The following is a 24333-nucleotide window of genomic DNA, read 5'->3' on the forward strand; positions in this document are numbered from 1 at the left end:
AGGGAGAGCTGAAGGTCAAATGAGATAAACTGTTTCTCAGTAACGACCCTTGGGCAAGAGCCACCTTTGTCTCTAAGTTTCCACAGCACCACTTACAGCCCACTAGTGTGAATCACTGTGGATGAAGCAACGAAACGATGGCGTCAGAGATCTGTCTCTAGTGTGTTGTGGACATTGTGAATACATGAGGTGATGACCTCAGATTTGATCTTTGATGCAAATACCATGGGATGGTATCATATTTGGTGATGATTGAATTGGATTGTTTGCGTAAATATGTGCATACAGTATATATGAATATACTATGTTTCTTCTGAAAATCTGACTTTCCGTTTACATTCAACTTCCACTGTAGCTTTACCTCAGACTTGTAAACAACAACCCTAGTACCTCTGGGTGAGTTAAACCAAGCGCTGTTGTTCTGATGTTCCAATATACTGTAGCACCACCTTGTGTCTTATGTAAGACAGTGTACACTCACACAGATATGACACTGTGTTTCTAGAAAGGAACACGGCTAATTTTAAACCTTATCTTTCTGTACTTGGCATACATTGTCATGACTATATATATGTATTTATAGGCAGAATTTGCATGTACACTTGATAATGCACTCACAGGCCTTTCTTGGTTTCAGTGCACATTGCCCTTTTGAAATCTATATTCAACACATGCCACATTAGAGGAACATTTGATGTGACAAGCAGCTTTGCTATTCTTAAATACTTAGTGCAAACAAGAGCAAAAAATAAAATAAAAAAACTAAAGTTGAGACTTAAAGTTGTGCCAAAGGAAAGGCCGTGTTTTACAGAAATTAAAAGTTTATTTTGTAGGCTGAGCTTATCATTTTCCCCTCACACTTTTACATTTTACCATCCTAATGTCAGTAAGTGCATGTGAGAATATTCAGCATGTTGAGTTAAAATGCTAATGCTAAAAATCAATGCAGTTGAGGCTAACATATCCTGATCTTTAGTCCAAAGTATGGAACAAGCTCAAAAAATACTGGATTCCACACTGACCATGGCATAGGCAGTATAGGTGAATGCTAAGGGCACCATCATCTGAAGGGGATATCACAAATGTTACTACTATTATTTATAAATATTACATGAGGCAACAACACCATAACTACACATCAAAGCCTAATACATACAGTAATAGGGAGGACTTTTTTTCTCCCCTGCTCGTACACTTTACCTGCTTTCTGGGGGGGATGGGCGAGTTATCTGATGCCACTGAACCCCGGAACATGCCGTATCATTATCATGTCAATGCGACAAAAGCTCACTGGTGCCCACTCAACTACCACTACACTACTGAGAGGAGTGGAGAGGAAAAAAATGAAATCAGCAGGAGGAGAGCTAGTTATTGTTACCTCTAAGCAGCTTTTGGTCCCAACGAACAGTGCACAGTTTGCATTGATTTACACTGTGAGGCGTTCAAGCTCTATTCAGTAAAAATGAGTATCGGGAGAAGGTAAATTACAATGTACTTATGATGTGTTCAATGTAATCTTGTGAAGTGTAGCTTTTGGTGAGAAACAAATAAATGCAGCTGTTTGAAGGAGAAATATGTTGATGTTTTCACAGCAATATAAAACCAATATTATAGAGGGATTTATGATTTAAAAGGTTTAAAAGTTCTTTTGCTTATTTTTTTAAGGGGTTTTTCATGTGAAAGAACGTTATGTCAAAGGTTGATTCATAAACGTGTATTATCAATCAATCAATCAATTTTATTTATAAAGCCCAATATCACAAATCACAGTTTGCCTCACAGGGCTTTACAGCATACGACATCCCTCTGTCCTTATGACCCTCACAGCGGATAAGGAAAAACTCCCCAAAAAAAACCCCTTTAACGGGGAAAAAAAACGGTAGAAACCTCAGGAAGAGCAACTGAGGAGGGATCCCTCTTCCAGGACAGAGAGACGTGCAATAGATGTCGTACCGAACAGATCAGCATAATAAATTAACAGTAATCCGCATGACACAATGAGACAGAGAGAGAGACAGAGAGAGAGACAGAGAGAGAGATGCAGGTAATGACAGTAGGTTACAACAACATTATTGAAAGTAATAATATTATAGTTATAGTTCTGGCTACTATGGTACAATATGTTGAAAGTATGTATTAATATCTGGCAGTATACATGTGTGACAATAGTCATATGTGTATAATAACAGTAGAAGTATGACTAATGACTAATGATGGCAGCAGCAGCAGGAGGCATCTGGCAGGACCACGGCAGCAGCACAACCACACATGTCACGCTGTCCAGGCACCGCTGCAATATGAGTTAATCTGAGAGACAGTGGAGCACAAAGGCTCCGGAGAAGAAGCCGAGTATTATTGAATTTGTGTACAATCAAAGGTAGTGTAATGAAGGACTGAATGACTTCAAACATTTATTTTTTCATAGTGCAGATTTCTTTGTTTCCCTGGCATGAAAGAATAAATAACAAAAAACAAAAGAAACACAAATATAAAAACATCAGTATCGGCTTTTGCCGATTATCAGCCCAGAAGTTCAATATCCATGCCTCACTAGTTCAATTAGAAAGTTAATTTGTACATTATCATTTTATGATGTCATATATAATTGTATTGTTTTTATTTAACTGTTGTTGTTTATCAATCTCTGAACAAATTAATTTGGAAATCTCTTTTATTAATTATTGATATATATGATTGTCATAACACATGTACAACATGTCACTGAAAACAAATTAGCACATATTTTCATCTTATTTTTCTTTTTGCATTTTGGTAAGAAACGTGCAGTACTTTGACTGGTGAGTTGCAGCAACTGACCTTTTTTGGCCTAAGGCACCTAATCTGCTAGGGTCGCCACTGATTTAAGGCAGCCTATATGCCACTGCATCATGTTTTCTCAAATTTAAGGCACCCTAGAGGGCACTTTATTATGTTTTACCTACCTTAGCGGCATCCAAGAGGGCACTTCGGAAGCATTTTTTTCAAATATGGGCGCACCAAGAAGGCTAGCCCTTTAGATGCATCTCTTGCTAATTAATTCCAGCTTTATTTGGATTCCATGTCATAGTTGATGACAAAGGGTTTCAGCATCTCCGAGCTCTTGCAGAGACTGAGGTGATGTCACTGGAGTTAATTTCTCATACTTGAGTTTAGTGACCTCTAGTTCTTGTTCTGATATGTTGAATGCACTAATTACCACAGAGGACATTACACAACTGCCTTTAGAGACTTCCTGTGACTTATACACTGACATTTACATGTACAATTGGTGGAGTGCTTCTTTAATGTAGTAAATACACTGCCTGGCCAAAAAAAAAGTCGCCACCTGGATTTAACTAAGCAAATAGGTACGAGCCTCCTATTGGATAATTACTGCATGGGCGATTATCTTTCAGCTGGCAACAAGTTATTTAACCCCAACTGGTGCAATGAGTTGCTTCTCATTTCCTAAACAACCATGTCGAAAGACACATCCCGTGGTCGTGGAAAAGATGTTAGTCTGTTTGAGAAGGGTCAAATCATTGGCATGCATCAAGCAGAGAAAACATCTAAGGAGACTGCAGAAACTACTAAAATTGGGTTAAGAACTGTCCAACGCATTATTAAAAACTGGAAGGATAGTGGGGACCCATCGTCTTCGAGGAAGAAATGTGGCCGGAAAAAAATCCTCAATGATCGTGATCGGCGATCACTTAAACGTTTGGTGAGATCAAATTGAAGAAAAACAACAGTAGAACTCAGGGCTATGTTTAATAGTGAGAGTAAGAGCATTTCCACACGCACAATGCGAAGGGAACTCAAGGGATTGGGACTGAACAGCTGTGTAGCCTTAAGAAAACCACTAATCAGTGAGGCTAACCGGAAAAAAAGGCTTCAATTTGCTAGGGAGCCTAAAGATTGGACTCTGAAGCAATGGAAGAAGGTCATGTGGTCTGATGAGTCCAGATTTACCCTGTTCCAGAGTGATGGGCGCATCAGGGTAAGAAGAGAGGCAGATGAAGTGATGCACCCATCATACCTAGTGCCTACTGTACAAGCCTGTGGGGACAGTGTTATGATCTGGGGTTGCTGCAGTTGGTCAGGTCTAGGTTCAGCAACAGTATGTGCTCAAAGAATGAGGTCAGCTGACTACCTGAATATACTGAATGACCAGGTTATTCCATCAATGGATTTTTTCTTCCCTGATGGCACGGGCATATTCCAAGATGACAATGCCAGGATTCATCGGCCTCAAATTGTGAAAGACTGGTTCAGGGAGCATGAGACATCATTTTCACACATGGATTGGCCACCACAGAGTCCAGACCTTAACCCCATTCAGAATCTTTGGGATGTGCTGGAGAAGGCTTTGCGCAGCGGTCAGACTCTACCATCATCAATGCAAGATCTTGGTGAAAAATTAATGCAACACTGGATGGAAATAAATCTTGTGACACTGCAGAAGCTTATCGAAACAATGCCACAGCGAATGCGTGCCATAATCAAAGCTAAAGGCGGTCCAACGAATTATTAGAGTGTATGACCTTTTTTTTTTGGTGGTGACTTTTTTTTTGGCCAGGCAGTGTAGTATGGTGGTCATCTGCTACATAGACAAGTGGATATTTTCAAAATGTTGATCATTGGCACTAAGATCATAGAACTCAGTAAGGTTTCCAGGGGACCTTTATTGTTTTATTTTAGCATTATGGCAGTCCATCCAACAGTCGTTGAGATAAGAAGTTTTATACAGTAAGAAGCAACAGTTTTCAAAATCCTTGTTTGTCAACTAACTATAACTGACAAAATGTAGTGAAATTAAAAAAAAATTTCTCTGTTGTGGTATAGAAGTAAAAGTACTCAATTAAAGCACAAGTGCCTCAGAATTGTTCCTATGTAGTCTAAGTAAATGTATTTAGTTAACCTTATAGGTTTAGACAACTCACTCTGGAACACCGGACCTAACTGTTTAGCCAACACATCAACATTACTAGAAAATGAACCCTAATCCTACACATAACATTAACATATGCAGGGCAGAGGTAGCCCTTTTGCCCTGAATAGAGTCTGTGTGCAAAGTGGTTCTGCCTGTGTGCTCTGTGTTTGCATTTTACATGTGACTAATATGCCATATTAACAATATATGCGGAAAAGTTTTTTAAAGACAGAAAAATTAAGGTCCTTGGATCCAATATAGACAAGTGCATCTTCCATCATCTGAAGCTTTTTACTGAGTTTTTGCTGATTTCCAGCAATGGTAATGCCCTGGAGGTCATGACTGTATACCATTTCACTCCTACACCCTCTGACTAATCAGTCTCACATACAACTTTATTCACTATCAAATGAACATCATGAATGCAATTTCAAGTGACAAATACATAGATGTTTAGAGGAACTCAAATACCCCCTTTGGAAAGAAAATATGACTTTGAATGGCCAGATGCGGTATGTCAACCTTCACCTCCACTAACTTAGGTCCAGCTCTGAGCTCATTTTGAGGTTTTTAAACTATGAGTGCAGTTTTCATTGTCACGTGACCCTAACTGGATTTGCATTGATTTGCTGTTTAAAAGATTTGCACATTTTAAGACAGGAAGTTATTTACTTTCATTTGAATTTGTACATTTTAAAAATAACACGTGTGACACGCAGTATTATTGAGATTGGCATCTACTCCATGGGCGGTTTTGTCCCAACGATTCTGAGTCTTACGTAAGTGTACCTAATAGAAGTTGCAACACAGCAGCTGCACAGGAGATATTGATTTTAAGCCTGGTGATTTCATGGACTGTTTATTTTGTTATGACAAAGGTCAAATGTTGAACTATCACTGCATCTACAGCAGAACAGTAATTTCTCTCTACCTTCAGTACAGCCTTCAATCTATGAGGACCAATTTTTTTAGAAATTAACAGTCTGAAGAATCTTATGGAATGATGCTTTCAACAAAATTGTTGATACTCTGTCAATCCTGATTTTCTTTCTTTTGTGGCTACTAAAGCATGACCTGAGTTTGGTTAAAGTTACGCAACTGAAAGCACTTAGTCAGGGAAAGGTAGAGGGAAGATTGTGGTCAAATATTTAAGAGTCAAAGGTCAAATGAGACACAAACCCTGGCCTCTGAATTGATTATACATCCGTCCACCAAAGACCTCAGTCTTTCTCTTCCTTACTTTTTGCTGCACTACACAAACATTGCAATAGTACAGGTAGCTGCTTGACTTAGGAAAGTTGCCATATGACATCCAGTAAAACAGTCTTTCAAAACCTGATGGTTTGCATGGGGATCAACTAGGCTAATACGCAATGGTGGAGGAATCCTTTGCCAAAGGAAAAGTACTGAAACATATAATTGAAAAATATATATATTATCTTTCATTAAAATCCTGCATAAGTTAAATTAGGGAAGGCAGTAAAATGTGTAAGTAAAGTATCAAAAGTGTATACCTGGGGTGTCAAACACATGGCCTGCTGGATAAAACGCGCCCACCATGTGGTCCAATGTGGCCCACTGGGTAAATTTGGACACCTAATACGGTGAGTAGCCTACTTCATATAAAATGCTGCTTCAGAGGATTTCATTCATTTGTATTTTTAAAACCTTGGAAATCACATCAAGGGAGAAGCCTCGGTGTTAATGGTACTGAAGTACAACAATAAATTCAGACACAGCAAAAAAAAAAAAAAAAAAAGTAATAAAAAAATACATGGCTGGCTATATCAATTTTAAAAGACAATCCCCCTCCCAATAAAAACCAGGACCATTTTGATCAATAAGATTAGCAATTAGACCATGGAATTCTCTCAGCTGTATTAATGGGTCAGCTTATAGATTTGTTAGCATATTCCAAGTATGTTGGGCTTATTGTCTTTGCACAGTATAAGACCAGTTTCAAACTGTGGAAGTGTTTTTGAAGGAGGTAAAATAATAGCTGTAGATTTATAGTGGCAGCATGAACAAAATCTGCGTAGGAGTAAAGGACCGTGTCATCTGCGTAAAGATGGAAGTTAAAATTGTACAATGCAGAGATATATATATGTATATATATACAGTACAGGCCAAAAGTTTGGACACACCTTCTCATTCAATGCGTTTTCTTTATTTTCATGACTATTTACATTGTAGATTCTCACTGAAGGCATCAAAACTATGAATGAACACATGTGGAGTTATGTACTTAACAAAAAAAGGTGAAATAATTGAAAACATGTTTTATATTCTAGTTTCTTCAAAATAGCCACCCTTTGCTCTGATTACTGCTTTGCACACTCTTGGCATTCTCTCGATGAGCTTCAAGAGGTAGTCACCTGAAATGGTTTTCCAACAGTCTTGAAGGAGTTCCCAGAGGTGTTTAGCACTTGTTGGCCCCTTTGCCTTCACTCTGCGGTCCAGCTCACCCCAAACCATCTCGATTGGGTTCAGGTCCGGTGACTGTGGAGGCCAGGTCATCTGCCGCAGCACTCCATCACTCTCCTTCTTGGTCAAATAGCCCTTACACAGCCTGGAGGTGTGTTTGAGGTCATTGTCCTGTTGAAAAATAAATGATCGTCCAACTAAACGCAAACCGGATGGGATGGCATGTCGCTGCAGGATGCTGTGGTAGCCATGCTGGTTCAGTGTGCCTTCAATTTTGAATAAATCCCCAACAGTGTCACCAGCAAAACACCCCCACACCATCACACCTCCTCCTCCATGCTTCACAGTGGGAACCAGGCATGTGGAATCCATCCGTTCACCTTTTCTGCGTCTCACAAAGACACGGCGGTTGGAACCAAAGATCTCAAATTTGGACTCATCAGACCAAAGCACAGATTTCCACTGGTCTAATGTCCATTCCTTGTGTTTCTTGGCCCAAACAAATCTCTTCTGCTTGTTGCCTCTCCTTAGCAGTGGTTTCCTAGCAGCTATTTGACCATGAAGGCCTGATTGGCGCAGTCTCCTCTTAACAGTTGTTCTAGAGATGGGTCTGCTGCTAGAACTCTGTGTGGCATTCATCTGGTCTCTGATCTGAGCTGCTGTTAACTTGCCATTTCTGAGGCTGGTGACTCGGATGAACTTATCCTCAGAAGCAGAGGTGACTCTTGGTCTTCCTTTCCTGGGTCGGTCCTCATGTGTGCCAGTTTCGTTGTAGCGCTTGATGGTTTTTGCGACTCCACTTGGGGACACATTTAAAGTTTTTGCAATTTTCCGGACTGACTGACCTTCGTTTCTTAAAGTAATGATGGCCACTCGTTTTTCTTTAGTTAGCTTAGTTAGTTTCTTTCCCCATTCATTTGTAATGGGGAAAGAAGGACCAAAAAATACCTACCTTGACCTACTGCAGCCTAAATCCTACCCATCCACCACCTGCTACCTTAATAGTTTCCACTTTGGTGTACATTACAGCACAGGTGTGGAATTGTACATGCAATGACAGTGATTAATAAAAAAATTCAAAATGTACCTCTTTACACTATTCTTTATACCACATCAAATGGAGTTGTGTGAGGCCCTTGAACTAAAACAACTCTGACCGTCCCCCGACCCATTGAATTTTGTAACCTCTGTAAAGTAAAACATTGGTATGGAGCTATATTTGTGTCTTTATTACATCCGAGAAAAGAAATGATAAAGAAAAAAAAATGTTTGAGAGAAAAAAAAATATTTGAGAGAAAAAGTTTTCACACTGATAGCAAAAAATAATAATATTTGAAACTAAAAAAAGTTTTGAGAGAAAGTATTTTGTCATAGAATATAAAAAAAATTTGAGATTTAAAAAATGATTTCTGAGGGGAAAAAAACTCTCTCAAAAAACTTTTTTTACTCTCAAATATTATTTTTTTGCTATCACTGTGAAACATTTTCTCTCTCTCAAAAAAATGTTTCTCTCAAAACATTTTTCTTCTCTCTCTCAAAACCTAAGTCTTTGCTCTTGTGTCAGGATTTTGCTTTCGCTGTGAAAATAATGTCATGGGCAGGGCCTCGTTCCTATTGGCCAGTCTCAGTCGAATTGACAGCTAGATGAGGATCGTCTTGGAAGTCGAATTCAACTGAATCATTCATCCACCATGGTCGATTCCCCGGCATAGATGCGCTGCGTTATTTGGGAGCGGATATGCATACATTAATGTTATGCATGTGTGGCCAAATGGAGAGAAGAGGGAAATGAACTGACAACGCCACCTGTGGAATTGCACCCCAGGGAATACACTCAAACCTGTAGACTACTCTTAAAGGGAAATTTCGGTTTATTTCAACCCGTCTCCTATTGTCCTAAATTTGGTTCAAGTGACTAGTGACATACAGATAATAGTTAGCATGTTAGCCGTTAGCCGTTAGCCTAGATACAGCCGTAGCGTCAGACCTGTTAAAACGTAAGTGGACGGGCATCCCTTCAAGTGCAAAGTTAGTCCACTAAACAAGCTTTTTTTCCACAAAGACCGCCTCATATCGTTAGGATAAATGTCAGAAAACATATAGAAAACGACATGTAAACGTGTTGTCTTACCTTACTGGTGTGCTGCCATGTTTGTTTATCCCTCTAGCTCTGCTTTCCAAAGCGCAGCCGAAATATATCTCGCCAGCTCTTTCGTCCTCGGTCACATCCAGACCTTGAAAATAAGGCTGCAACCGCTCCCATTCCTTGCAACAGAGGCATTCCTCTTCTGTGGGCACTGGAGCACAGCATTCACAGGTACACCACCAATCTCCAGAGCTACGCAGCCTTGTGGCAGCCATTCCTCCTCTCTCATCCTCTAACGTTACCTGTTGCACCTCTCTCTCCTCCTCCTCCGTTCAGACGACTGTCCGGTTCTGCCTTCCAGCTGTTGCTGCTTGTTCAGGCACGCTATGAGATCGCTGATTGTTCTCGCGATATTTCGGCCGCGCTTTGGAAAGCAGAGCTAAATTGTAAACAAACATGGCAGCACACCGGTAAGGTAAGACAACACGTTTACATGTCGTTTTCTATATATTCTCTGACATTTATCCTAACGATATGAGGCGGTCTTTGTGGAAAAAAGTTTGTTTAGTGGACTAACTATGCACTTGAAGAGATGCCCGTTCACTTACATTTTAACAGGTCTGACGCTACGGCTGTATCTAGGCTAACGGCTAACATGCTAACTATTATCTGTATGTCACTAGTCTCTTGAACCAAATTTAGGACGATAGGAGATGGGTTGAAATAAACCGAAATTTCCCTTTAACAACAGAAGGTCACACAGATTCGTACACTGGTAAATATGGGGACAGGAGACGGACTTCCAAATATAACAACACGGAGGTCCAAAGCCGCATGAATGCACAGCCGCGTTACAGTGTGCTTTAATCAGTCTGTGGAAAACCGGCAGAACAACAGTGGAAAACGGAGCGGCCGCACCGGGGCTGGAGGTCGTGGATAGCCGTCCTTCAGGATGAAGGAGGAAGAGCAGACACCATGCTTTTCAAAGTCCCCTCTGAAGCTGCACACAACAGGAATGGCCAACGCCTCTGTAAAGCGAATAGTCACGGCAGCTGTGACATAATAATACGCTTTAACAGTACACAAACATTGCAGCACCCATGCCTACCTTATGAGTCCCAAGTTTGGGTACAGAAACCGGAGCACGACACACACAAAGCACACCAACCGGAGCACGACACACACAAAGCACACCAACCAGAGAACGACACACACAAAACACGCCAACCGGAGCACGACACACACAAAGCACGGCAACCGGAGCACGACACACACAAAGCACGGCAACCGGAGCACGCCACACAGAGCCCTCGCCAGGTAAACGCCAGGTAGAAGTGAGCGCGCCTGTGAGGGGAAGACCAAATAACGCTGGTGCCACCACTGCGCAATTAGGCTACGACAACTGGAAATTAGGCCCAGCTGATGCCAATTAAGGGCAGAGGTGTAGCAGCACTCACCCTGCCACACATGGAATGTTGGAAGAGAAAAGCACCGTAGTAAAGTAACGTTAATAGGATAACCTAGCTAGATGTAAAGTTAACACTAGCTGGCTAGTGCAGTTAATAACACAATCTCGGTAAAATAATGTTAGGTGAGAAAAGGGATTCATTATAGAAATGATTTTGATAACCAACTTGTTCAGCTAGCTACCCATCGAGTTGTGTGTGTCATCATCTTACCCAAACATTGGAGTTTCCGCTCCCAAATAACGCAGCACAGCTATGCCGGTGAATCCACCATGGTGGATGAATGATTCAGTTGAATTCGACTCCCAAGACGATCCTCACCTAGCTGTCAATTCGATTGAGACTGGCCAATAGGAACGTGGCCCCGCCCATGACATTATTTTCACAGCGAAAGCAAAATCCTGACACGAGAGCAAAAAAAGGTTTTGAGAGAAACATTTTTTTCATCATTTTTTAAATCTCAGATTATTTTTTTTATATTCTATGACAAAATACTTTCTCTCAAAACATTTTTTTAGTCTCAATATTATTATTTTTTGCTATCAGTGTGAAAACTTTTTCTCTCAATTATTTTTTTTTCTCTCAAACATTTTTTTTTCTCTCATATCATTTATTTTCTCGCATGTAATAAGACACAAATATAGCTCCATAACTGGTAAGCCAATTGGTTCCTGTGTAGTATTCGCATGTAGCCACCGTAGATGCTCCACAGCTGACATGCATCTCCTTTAAGTAGGAACTAAACATCAAAGTTACCCAGCTGCTGAGATATGGTGTACACCACAGGGACTGTGATTGCTCAGCTGCTGGGCTGCTTGTTTTTCCTCCATATAAGTTTCCAATGGAAGTGGTGATTCTAATTAAAAAATTTAAATCTTAAAATTTTAAAATTTCACTTATATTCCTATGTCAATGGAAATTCAGAGGTCACTAAAGCTACATAGCTTTCTGGCTTTCTGTGATATAATCAAGTTGTATATGTCCCAGAAGTATCAATGCATTTAATGATGACAGTGGTGACCTGATACTGCTTTGGTCAGCTGGTAACATAGATGTAGAATAAGCAGTGTGTTTGAATGGACTTCTGAATACTCAATGTGATTACTTAAGATTACTCTTTAACTTTTAGATAATAGCCACTGTTACCACATCCTATAAATGCTGAACAAGGATTCAGAGCCAAGAGTGGATCAAGTCACTTTACAGCCCATTGACTGTCCCTATTGAGTCCAGAGAAGAGAGTAGCACTACAGGGCTGATTATCTCCCAACTGATAAGCTCCATTGTGCAAGTCCTCACAGTAGCTGATTGGTTGGCAGATAGATCAACTGATGCAGCATTCCTAGATATGACCACGAGTTTTAGGAGGGGGTGGGGGTCAATGGTTATGTTTACCAGAGATGACGAGGGGGGGCAGTGATTTTTTTTTGAGAAAGTGGGTGTACTTACAGTAAACAGCAGCAGGATATAAAAGATCATGCCGTTCCCTCTCTGGGCATCTCCCCCACCAGACTGTGTACGTGTGTTTGAGAGAGACAGACAGAGACGTTCCAGGCCTTAACCATGAAGCAGGGTGTGCTGTTGTCGCTGTTGTTGGCGTTGGGGTGCATGCACATCAATGGTGCACCGGTGGAGCAGGAAGGCATGGAGCAGGGTTCGTGTGAAGATGCATCTGCAAAGGGAGCTGCAGAGCTTGCTCTCAAAAAGATCAACAAGGACCGGCACGAGGGCTACGTCTTCGCCCTGCACCGCCTGTCGGATGTCCACATGAAGCAACATGTGAGTGAAAGTGAAGAACTGATGGTAGAAGTTGAAAGAAAGTTTGATCAGGCCACTTATGTTTTCCAGTTGGGCATACAAGTTGTATCTACTTTACAGTTCTTTACTGGGAAAAGGACATGTTGACATCCTGTCTGATGTGATGTTTGTTACTATATATATTGTATGTCTACAGTTAAGCTGTCAAGTAAAAGATGATTATAACAAATAGGCATGAAGGCCAAAATTGTTCACATAAAAGGGGGATTTTTCCTTAAACACTGTTCAAACATGGGCTAAGTGACTGTTCATATTGTAATTAGCAATATATAAGAATCAGGCAAGGATATTTCATATGACTTGAAGAAAATCCTAAAAGTGATGTTTAAGAGGCAAATTATAAATCAGGATTTAGTCTGCTGGAGCTCACCAGGCAGGTCTTCCCTTAATCTGATTACCTCTAGTCCTCAATAAAAGACTCGGATGATGAGAATGTGTGAATTTTGCTTTTGAAATTCATTATGAATTATTAAGACTGTAATAACTATTCAGACGTTAAACATTTGGGCCAAATATTAATGAAGTGTCCCCAGAGATTTTGGGCGGCCAGAGGGGGCTGCTGTAAATTTTTGGGTGGCACACCTGAACCAAAAGCCATAACTGAATTTCAGCAATTCTATTATGATGTTTAAGTATATAAAGTAATTGAAAACTACACTGATGAGAGTTAGCAGACCAAGTATATAATTCCTTATTTTACAGTCACTGCTTATCTGATGTGCATAGACTAATACTTGGACAGTCAACATTCTGAGTTCAACAAAAATCCTGATTTAATGTGTTATGTAACTGTATATACATGTCTTAGGTGATTCATTGTTCTATAAAAAATATACAGCTTTAATTAAAGGAGTACATTGATTGTAAGGCTCAAAACAATTACTAGAAAAAAAAAACAGCTCAAGTTTAAAAACACCGAACAGAAGCCTCTAATATTTTTTATATATTTTCACAAGGGAGGGCAGGGATTGTATCAAGGTGACTGTGCCCCCCACTGGCCACCCCTTCGTGGCGCCACTGCTGCTATGTAGCAGAAGACAGGTCTATTTTGATGTGTTAAAGATGTCGCAATACCAAGAATTACTGGATGGGGAACAGTTGTCATGGAAATGCCAGAATCTGAGAGTTTAAACATTTTTACAGGGCTTTTTTTATTTTCATCATATATATATTACATCAGTCATTTGAACCATCACACACGATACATTCTCTGACCGAGTGGAAGATTAGTAGCCTACCATTTGGGTGCTCTGATAATGTGTTCTGTATGCCTGTGTGTGTGTGTGTGTCACAGGGAGAGAACACCATGGTTTTCTACCTGACTATGGATGTTGTGGAGACCAACTGCAGTGTTCTCAGCAAGAAGGAGTGGAAGGACTGTGAAGTTCGTCCCACCACTGACACACCGGTTAGAAAACACGTACACAAGAGTTATAATTGTTCCTTCTTCCTTCATAAAGAGTTGGCCCTAAATTGGCAGAAGAAGAAGACATAATACATGTTCACTTTTAATAATACATTAAATATCAAGTCTTTTGTTGTGCAGCACACTAAAATATGTGTTTATTATTGTATTGGTCTTTGCAGGTATATGGACAGTGCAAAGCTGCCATCTTTATCAGTAAGGTGCACAGAGTGGTGCGTCTCTACAAATATGACTGTGCCGTCAGACCAGGTAAAAAAAAAAAAAAAGCTGAAATAAGTTATCTGAAAAAGACATCTAGACCCACATTCACTGAGTATATATTTGAAAATGAACATCTGAAAATTCTGCCAATCTTATGAAACAGTTCCACGTCTCTTCAGCTCAGTTGGACTTGTTTGATTCTTAAGTATATATGCCAGATGTTTCTTGCTATTTTAATAAAAGAAAACTTCTAAGATGCAAAACTTGGTGAAATGAAACTGAGGTTTTGTTCAGTGCAAAACAAGCTTGTGATTTGTGTTTTTTGTCTTTGCTCAGTTCCTGCAGCTCGGATAAATAGCCAGTGTCCTGACTGTCCAACTCTTATCGCCACTGACAACGATAATGTCCAGAAGGCTGTGTCTCTCACACTGGAGAAGTTCAACAATGAGAGCGGGTTATTGCATCGTTTTGCTCTGCACAAAGTCAACCGTGCTACCGCCGGGGTATGTATTCCACACATAAAAAATAGTTCGTTCCTGTGACCAACTTGGATTTGTATCAATTACCTATTCAGAAATTGGCGCCATTTCACCATAGAATTTGCAGTAAAATTTTATGGAAGCCCATTTCTGTCAATGTAATGAGAAAAATCCTGTAAGTTATTATAATGAGAACCTTTCTCAAATGAATCATTTAGTATTATTTTTAATTTTTTGAGATATTAAATCGAGAAAGTTTCTCATTATAATGACTTGCAAGATTTTTTTCCATCACATTAGCAGAAATGGGCTTCCATAAAATTATCCAGAAAAAACACTTCTGCAGAAACATCTACCTCATTGTGGTTTATATAAAGGCACAATATGTAATAAACAGTAATATCTTTGCCAAAATATGACTAAATACACTGCTTCCTTCTCATCCCTCATGACCCATATCCCTTTAAACTCCCATATATGTATATATATCCCATATATATAATCAGTGGTTTGTACTCAGACCTTCTGCTCTTCCATCAGTCAGAAGTTCTCTCGCTCACCCACTGGCTGTTTAACCAACTACTACTTAACTCCTAACCAAAGATCCCATGTTGTTGTCTGTCTGTGTGTGTGGGTGTGTGTGCATTCAGATGGCCATGTCGATGTATTACAATGTAGAGTACAGCATCCAGGAGACCACCTGCGGACAAAGCACAACTGATCAGTGCCCCCTCATGGAGTGCGAGTTTGCTGTGAGTCGTGAGAACATTTTTATCTTGCTCAAATGGACTGTTAATTTCAACTTTCAGTATTTGTTTTGTGTTGAAAAGAGACTGCTCTAGGCTAATTCTATTTGGCTTTAATTCTCCCAGAAGTTTTAAGAGAAATAAGATAATTTTGGTTTTTATTCTGGCTTTCCAGGTTTAAGTGTAATACATAAGAGGACTATTTGAGTTTTTAATGCCAAAGGATCGTCCTTTTTCTGCTCACTGCTCTGGACCATGAGCAGGTCAATTGTAGCAAAGGATTACAGATGAAATTGAGATTGTTACCAATAAATTCTAGTAAAGCCACAGGCATAACCATCCCTCTGCTCTCTCCTCTCTTACTTGTTTTTTTTTCTTGTTTTTCTCTCCACAGCACAAGGGCTTCTGTAAGGGATCCCTCTTCTACACTCCCACTGGTGAAGCTGACCCCAGTGTAGTGTGTGAGATCTATGAGCCTGAGGTAAGACTCGCTAAGCCATAAAGAAAAAACACAGTGTCATTAATTAATTTACTAATTCTTTTTTTCTCCATTTTTTGAATGTCCTTTACTAGTTAAAGAAACAAAGCACACACAAATTATTCTTTTCTTTAAATGTAGAGGAATTCAGTACAGATTTATCACAACCTGGGTCTGGGCAATTATTTCTATATATATGTATTTGTATTATACCATTGTAGTCACCAAAGTAATTGGGAGCATGTTGACATTGCTGCAATGCTTAAAAGGTCCAGTGTGTAGGATTTACGGTGACATATAGGCAAAAATGAAATATAATATAAACATGTTTTTTCTTTAGTGAATAATCACCTGAAAATAAGAATTGTCGGTTTTTTGTTACATTAGAATGAGCCATTTATATTTACGTAAGGAGCCGATCCTCTTCAACACAGTCTGCCATGTTGCACCGCCATGTTTCTACAGTAGCCCAGAACATACAAATGAAACACTGGCTCTAGATAGGGCCATTGGTGCTTTCCTTTTTTTCATTTCAGCCTCTGTAGTTAGCAGGCCGTCTGCGATGAGCCGAACAGCACTGGGAAAAACGCTTATTTGTTCAATGTTTTACCAATTTAAATTATGGGTCCTTTTGTTTTGGAGAGAAAGAGACCCCTGTGGATAATTCGGCTTCCATTAAGAACCTCCTGAATGTCTGGATCTTAAATTATCTTAGAAAAACGGTGCATTTGTTGAGCCAGCAGCCCATCTATAGCAAGCCAAACAGCCTAGTAGAAACACTAATTTGTAACATGCAGCTGCTTTTTTCAGTGTTTTTACTAGTTTTAATCACCTGAAGCCTGTACCACGAAGCCATTTCAACTAACCCAGGATATCTTGTCGCTATCTGCCTTGACTAACCCTAACATTGGCTGTCTGGATAACCAGTACTACGAAGCTGGTTATCATCTGCTTCAGTCAACTCTGGGTTTTCCTATCCAGCCACAAACGTGTTCATGTAAAAGGGGCGGGGATGTTAATTGTGAGCGTCATCATCAGAACCATGAATGAAGTAGGCTGCTCGTGGCTGGATAGGAAAACCCAGATTAACAGTGTGTGCCGGATTATTTTACTAATAAAATACCTGTTTTATCCTAGTTCTCATCACGTGTCATGTTATTTTGAGCTGCAGTGATGGTATCAGAGTGTAAAATCAGATACACTGTCAGCAGGCACTGTGGACTAAAATAGGCTTAATAATTTCAAATTCTGTGAAAATCATGTGTTTATTAATGTAAATGCTCTCTCAGTTAGAAGCTCTGTATTCTCTGTAATATTAAAGAGACCTCTGCAGATAATCTGACTCCATTAGAAACCTCCTGAACAATGACCACTGAAGAAATTCTAACCAGGAGCTCATGCTTGGCACATGGGAGAAGTTTCAGCTGGTTGCAATTTGCAATCCTTACCACTAGATCCCACACACTGCTCCTTTAAACGAATGATCTCTGCAGTTTTAGTAATTATGATGTTATCGCATAGAAAAAATGGACAAACCTACTTAAATAAGATCCAAGCTGAGATAAAGTGAAATTCTCCTTCACAGCTCGCCCAAAAGACATAAAGACAGCTCTGCATTCTTCTAATGTAGTTAACAGTATGTCTTTATGGTTTATGGTGAATGTAGTAGGAGTTGCACGCATCTAAATCTAAATATCTAAATATCTTGATGTGTTCTTCAGGCCGCTGACAGAGAGAAGACACAGCACCTGCTGGGCGGAGAGACTGACCACAGCCACACAGACACACACGCACACAGCCATGACCACGACAAGGCACACTCTGTAGATGATGCACACACACACGACCACGTACACGACCACACCAAGAGCCACACTCATCACGACAAAACCCAGCAGCACGCTAACAACAACGACCACCACCACACACACGACCACGATGCGGGCAGCAGCCACACGCACGCTCACGCCCATTCCCACGACCACGGGCATGACCATGATCACGTGCACACTCATCACGCCAAGGCACACAACCACAGTGACGACGCACCCAACCAGCACCACAACTACAAGCATGCTGATGACGTGCACACCCACGAGCACGACCACGACCTCGCTCTGGACCACGACCACAAGCACGCTCACCTGCACGAGCACGAGCACCACCACCATCACCATGAGCATGAGCACGAGACCACAGCCCACGACAACCCAGAGGGCATGGTGAGAATGCTTCCTTCCATGGATCAACCCATGACCCTGCCTTCCTTCCCTGATGTCCCTGCCGGTGGCCCTGAGGTTGGAGTCATTCTGCCCCTCAAGCCTGACCCCGAGATCCCTGGACAGATGGAACCCACCATCGAGGCCTTCCCCACCACAGTCTCAGCCCAGTGCCCCCCTGCAGCTGCAGGAACCACCCTGGTGGAGCAACTCTTTGCTGAGGACCCCATGTTCAAGCCAGCTGCATAAAGTAGCCCTTATGCAGCAACTGAATGGATTTAAGAAAAAAAAAAACTCACAGAAAGACACAGAAGTAAGGAAAGAATAACATTTAACACATTTGTTTCAGACACATTGATAGACAATATAACACGCCTAAACTGCTTCTCTGAGCCATCCTTGGGCAACATTGTGGTTTAATATAAGAACATAACATGTAACCTTTCCTGTCTCTGCTTACCTCAAACATCTAACAGAGGCAAAGTGCATAAAAAACAAAAACACAATGATCCAAACATATTTTGATGGGAAATTGGTCATAAATAACAACATAAAAAACACTAAACTGGTAACTTACTTTATAACAATCCTCAGAGACACAACACTGTACTCCATTCACATGGAGGAGTCATCTTTAAAAGCAAAGATCTTAGTCACTGTATAATCAAGCCAGCAAACATGAAAGTTTTTATGTTTGTATGATATCTGTGTTTGACTGCACAAAATAATAAATGATACCACACAAACTCGCTGTGTTTTTTGTGCTGATCAAGACTAAGACAATCCAATTTTAATTAACTATTAACTATTAATTCCCAGACAGTAACTGGTGTACAACAATATCAATTGCATCAAAATATCTATTGTAACAACCTTTTTCTTGATGATATCCATGTGTACCCTCTGTACATCATGTGATAATATATTTAAAACAGTTTGCTTTATGAATTATTTTCAGAAAGATTCGGAGCATAAAGAAATGTTTGTATTGCTGCCGGTCAGAGCTTAGCCTTTTCTAAATAGCACTTTACATACTGGCTGCTTACCATACACTGTATAAACATAATGGACGTAGCTACCATGACATCACTCATTGCTTTGTGCTCAAAAAAGCTCAAAATTGATCAGAAATTATACTCTGCTTTGCTCTTGCTCCCGAGTGAATATAGCTGTCCTTCCACCTGCATGTGGCAGCCTTGCAATTCTACAAAAAGTAGATGTGCAGTTACAAAAAATATTCATGCAGTACAATACATACAGTGATGAACTTTACAAATGTCTATTGAAACAGCTGCATATAGTGTAGTACAGTAAATTTGCAATTACAAAAATACAGTAGTATACTGTACCTGTGCTCTTCTCTGAATGTCCTTACTATGGTGGACACAGAAAATCGGCTCAAATTGGGTTGCACTCTAAGTCCTGCTTCCCTCATTGTCAGTCCATGGACAAGAACATGGTCAATGACTGTTGCTTGAATTTCATCAGATATTTCCACTCTTTGTCTTCCTCTTCCTCTTTGTCCTCCTCTTCCTCTTTCTTGCCCTCCTCCTCCTCTTACTCCTCGTCGCCCACCTCGCATACGCACTCGTCCTCGTCCTCTCACATTGTTTCTTCCATCCATTCTCAGACTTTCTCCATCCCACCTTCAACAACCTGTTTGCTCTCTGAACTGGCTTATATTGGTTGTGTCACATGATTTGAAACAAGTGAAATCAGTTTTCAGTGGTTGTGTTTAATCAATGGCATGTGTTCTCTATTTGTATTTGATTGTTGCCACTTGTGTTTACCAGTATGGATGACATGTGCATTAGAGTGCAGAATGTGTTTAGAGTTCTGCTGAAAAGTCTAAGTGAGATCTGCAAATTGTGTTTTACCATGTGAAATGGTTTAAGGTATTGACAACAGACTGCACAATTAGCTAAATGAGTTCAGGCAATTGCGAACTTTGTTCAGCCAATGGGTTTTAGTGTTTTAGCAATTGAGAAAAACTGTATTACAAGGAAGCCATAAATATCATAGTAAATCTGCTTATCTCTACACAACAAATGCAGTAATGTTATCTAGCTTACTAGCTACACACACACACACACACACACACACACACACACACACACACTTACTAATGACATCATTGAATAATAAATAATAGCATAATAGGCTACCTAACATGCACACACACACACACACACACACACACAATAATGGTTAGATTTTATCTACAAGGAAGCTATAAATATCATAGTAAGGCTGCTTATCTCTACACAGCAAATGCAGTAATGTTAGCTAGCTTACTAGCTACACACACACACACACACACACACACACACACACACACACACACACTTACTAATGACATCATTGAAGGCTGCTTATTTCTACACAACAAATGCAGTAATATTAGCTGGCTAACATTAACATTACATAGTAGTTAGCTAACTAGTACCTACATTGGTGTAGTTACATTACATTAGTGTAGTACCTAATGTAGTTAGCTAACTACAAAGTAGGCTAATTATCACACAAAAGTCATGGATGTGGAAAATGGGTTTTAGTGTTTTAGCAATTGAGAAAAACTGTATTACAAGGAAGCTATAACTATCATAGTAAATCTGCTTATCTCTACACAACAAATGCAGTAATGTTAGCTAGCTTACTAGCTACACACACACACACACACACACACACACACACACACACACACACTTACTAATGACATCATTGAAGGCTGTTTATTTCTACACAACAAATGCAGTAATATTAGCTGGCTAACATTAACATTACATAGTAGTTAGCTAACTAGTACCTACATTAGTGTAGTTACATTACATTCACTGTTGCCAACTCCTCAGTAAGAAAAGTAGCTATTGGCTGTCCTAAAAGTCGCTAGAACTCGCTAAATGACGTCATCGCCTAATTTGCATAATTGTCCATATGCATGTAATTGTAATGGCTGCTGTAGGAGAGAGGAATAACATCATGGGAGAAACAAAAACTGAGTAAAAAAACACCCTGAATATGTTTAGAACTACAAATGAACCTTTTTTCAGTGATTTATATTAGACAAAGAAAATTTTACATTTACATCCCGCCCTGACTGTAAACCAGGTCGGGATCAGAGCGATAGATCAGCCAGCGGCGGTTCCGCGCATGTGCGATTCACTTGCAGTCTGGACGTGGAGGGGTTAACGTCTCCTGCTCTGACTGCTGCTGGGAGGGAGGACTGGGCCGTCTGTGAGTGCTTTGGGGCGAGAGAGGAGCTCACGGCAGCATCCGCTGCCCGTTGAGAAGACTAAGAATGATACGTGCTCTCACAACAGAGTCTTCAGAAGTCTTCAATAACATCAGAAAAAGTCGCTAGATTTGTTGCTAGTCGCTTTTTTGAAAAAGAGTCGCTAGAGGGGTCTGAAAAGTCGCTAAATATAGCGACAAAGTCGCTAAGTTGGCAACACTGATTACATTAGTGTAGTACCTAATGTAGTTAGCTAACTACAAAGTAGGCTAATTATCACACAAAAGTCATGGATGTGGAAAATGGGTTGTAGTGTTTTAGCAATTGAGAAAAACTGTATTACAAGGAAGCTATAACTATCATAGTAAATCTGCTTATCTCTACACAACAAATGCAGTAATGTTAGCTAGCTTACTAGCTACACACACACACACACACACACACACTTACTAATGACATCATTGAATAATCAATAATAGCATAATAGGCTACCTAACATGCACACACACACACACACACACATACACACACACACAATAATGGTTAGATTTATCTACAAGGAAGCTATAAATATCATAGTAAGGCTGCTTATTTCTACACAACAAATGCAGTAATGTTAGCTGGCTAACATTAACATTACATAGTAGTTAGCTAACTAGTACCTACATTAGTGTAGTTACATTACATTAGTGTAGTACCTACATTAATGTAGTTAGCTAACACTAGCTAACTTAGTTAGCTAGTGTTAGTTAACTACAAAATAGGCTAATTATCACACAAAAGTCATGGATGTGGTAAATAAGTTCATATTTTATAACGTCATATGTACTCCAAGATATAAAACAAATATAATACTAACATGTAGTATGTTGCTGTATAAAAATCCTCCTGGATGGTGAGACTGCTGGCATTAGATGTGCAAGTGCGACGGTAAATGTATACCTGACAGTCACAGTTGATAAGAATCAAAGATTCCTTGGTCTAACCCATGATATTCCATAGGAAATGCTTGGGGTCATTTTTGACCCCACTTGGGTAGTGATACAAAAACAACAATTTCTTAAAGTGTATAATTTTTTTTTTTTTGAATGCAAATGGCCTCATGTCAAAAGCGTGTTTTATGAGGAATACCTGGAATATGAAATGATAAAAACTTTTAATTCCATAGATATTGAAAAAAAACAACCCCTGGGGTCATTTTAGACCCCACTTATGCATCTAAGGGTTAAGGTGCATAAGTTAAACACATACCTCACCCTCACCGTCCATACAACATACACCCTCCTCAAGCAAATCTCCACCCCCCATCTCTGACTCACACATTCCATTCATCATCCATAGCAAACATACTCTACCATCCTACTGTCAGAACATACATACATACCATTTAAAACACAGCTCCCAGTCTGACACTTGTTAAATAATCAGTAATAATAAATATAAAGTGCTGAGTGTCAGAGCAAAAAGTTCAGCTTCATTTAGGGAAGAAGCTATTCCTAAATCTACTAGTCCCTGCATTAATACATCTGTAGCATCTTCCTGAGGGGAGAAGTCCAAACAATGAGTGACCAGGGTGTGAACAGTCTTGTGTGATTTTTTTTTGGCTTCGGTGAGCAGTCTTGAGTTGGCAATCTTTGTAGTGAATTTTTAGAACCCCTCCTCAGCCAAAATATTAGCATTATCAGTGTGATACATTTACTTTTTGCCAACAAACTGTGCCAAATGTGTACAGTTATTACAAAACTTTTTACAATGTATAGGCAAAGCTCGACTCATGCAGACTTGTTTCAATGCTACATACTTCTGCATACATGTAGATCACCCTACACCTGTAATTGTTGGTCTAACAAAATTGTATATTTGACATCCAAAGCCTGACACCTGGAGGCCTGGTTTAGCAGCTGTTTCACAGTCAGACACTTAAATGCAAATAAAATCAAAAAGACACACAGGGCTGCTCTCGGTAAACTGTTACACATTGTAAACAGACAATAACGTTTTTTCCCACATACAGAACAGTATGAGAGAGCAATGCCAGGGAGGTTATGTTTTATTGGTTGTTTGGATGTTGTTTACCCGGATCTCGCAAAAATTACAACAAAGACTCACTGACATTTAATAGAAAGTTAGGCCACAGACCTGGGAATAATAAAAACATTTTGATCTGCATCAGAATTCACATGGTAAATGACAATCATGCAGGTTTTTCTGTGCATACCTGAATCCTGGAAAATATTAGGGCTGTAGAAGAAGACAAAGAAGATACCTTATTAATCCTCTAGGGGAAATGTAGTTTTTTCACACTGTTGTGAGATATTCACAGGCCCGACCAAACATCCTCTTTTTCCGTGGGGCGTCCGGGGGGTTTTTATAAATTGATGATAATGTCCGGTTTTCCGTGTGTGTGTGTGTGTGTGTGTGTGTGTGTGTGTGTGTGTGTGTTAGAGTGCGGCACGGGCCACATATTTATGTCAAAACCCAGCCCGAGCCCGACATTATTTAATGACCAAAGCAAACGCAGCAGTTTGTGTCACACAGTTTTTATGGTTACAGGCTATTTAACAGGCCGGGCATGCGCCATGGCTGCTCAGCGGAGAAGGAGACCTCCGTGTTTGAGACGGGAGCGGGAGGCGGGAGGCGGGAGGTCCAACGCTTCCAGCGAGGGGAGAGGGAGAAATAAAACAAAATAAGTTAAAATAGGAAGAACCTGTATCCCTCTTTTATTTTATTTTCAGCGTTTAATCAAGGTGGAGACGGGCGGCTAGAGGTCCGAGACTTCCAGAGAGGGGAGCGGTAGAAACAAACAGCCAATGTGTGTCTGTGTGTGTTATGTTCAGGTGTTGTCA

General features: G+C 40.1%; 1 protein-coding gene across 1 annotated transcript; it reads left to right on the forward strand.

Moving 5' to 3' along the window:
- The first annotated feature begins 12369 nt into the window (after window positions 1-12369).
- Window positions 12370-19001, forward strand: LOC144463693 (fetuin-B-like). The gene is made up of 7 exons (XM_078169023.1): window positions 12370-12667; window positions 14001-14114; window positions 14294-14381; window positions 14670-14836; window positions 15463-15564; window positions 15953-16039; window positions 17758-19001. The coding sequence occupies exons 1-7, from the start codon at window positions 12452-12454 to the stop codon at window positions 18502-18504; spliced, it is 1521 nt and encodes a 506-aa protein (XP_078025149.1). The 5' UTR covers window positions 12370-12451; the 3' UTR covers window positions 18505-19001.
- Window positions 19002-24333: the final 5332 nt, after the last annotated feature.

The sequence above is a fragment of the Epinephelus lanceolatus genome, chromosome 6, assembly GCF_041903045.1.
Source record: "Epinephelus lanceolatus isolate andai-2023 chromosome 6, ASM4190304v1, whole genome shotgun sequence".
Lineage (NCBI taxonomy): Eukaryota > Metazoa > Chordata > Actinopteri > Perciformes > Serranidae > Epinephelus > Epinephelus lanceolatus.

Excerpts from the sequence above, each read along its gene's own strand:
- LOC144463693 (XM_078169023.1), top strand. The coding sequence starts at position 12,452 with ATGAAGCAGGGTGTGCTGTTGTCGCTGTTGTTGGCGTTGGGGTGCATG. Across the intron at positions 14,382-14,669 it reads TGACTGTGCCGTCAGACCAG|TTCCTGCAGCTCGGATAAAT; the intron begins GTAAAAAAAAAA and ends GTCTTTGCTCAG. Across the intron at positions 16,040-17,757 it reads GTGAGATCTATGAGCCTGAG|GCCGCTGACAGAGAGAAGAC; the intron begins GTAAGACTCGCT and ends TGTGTTCTTCAG.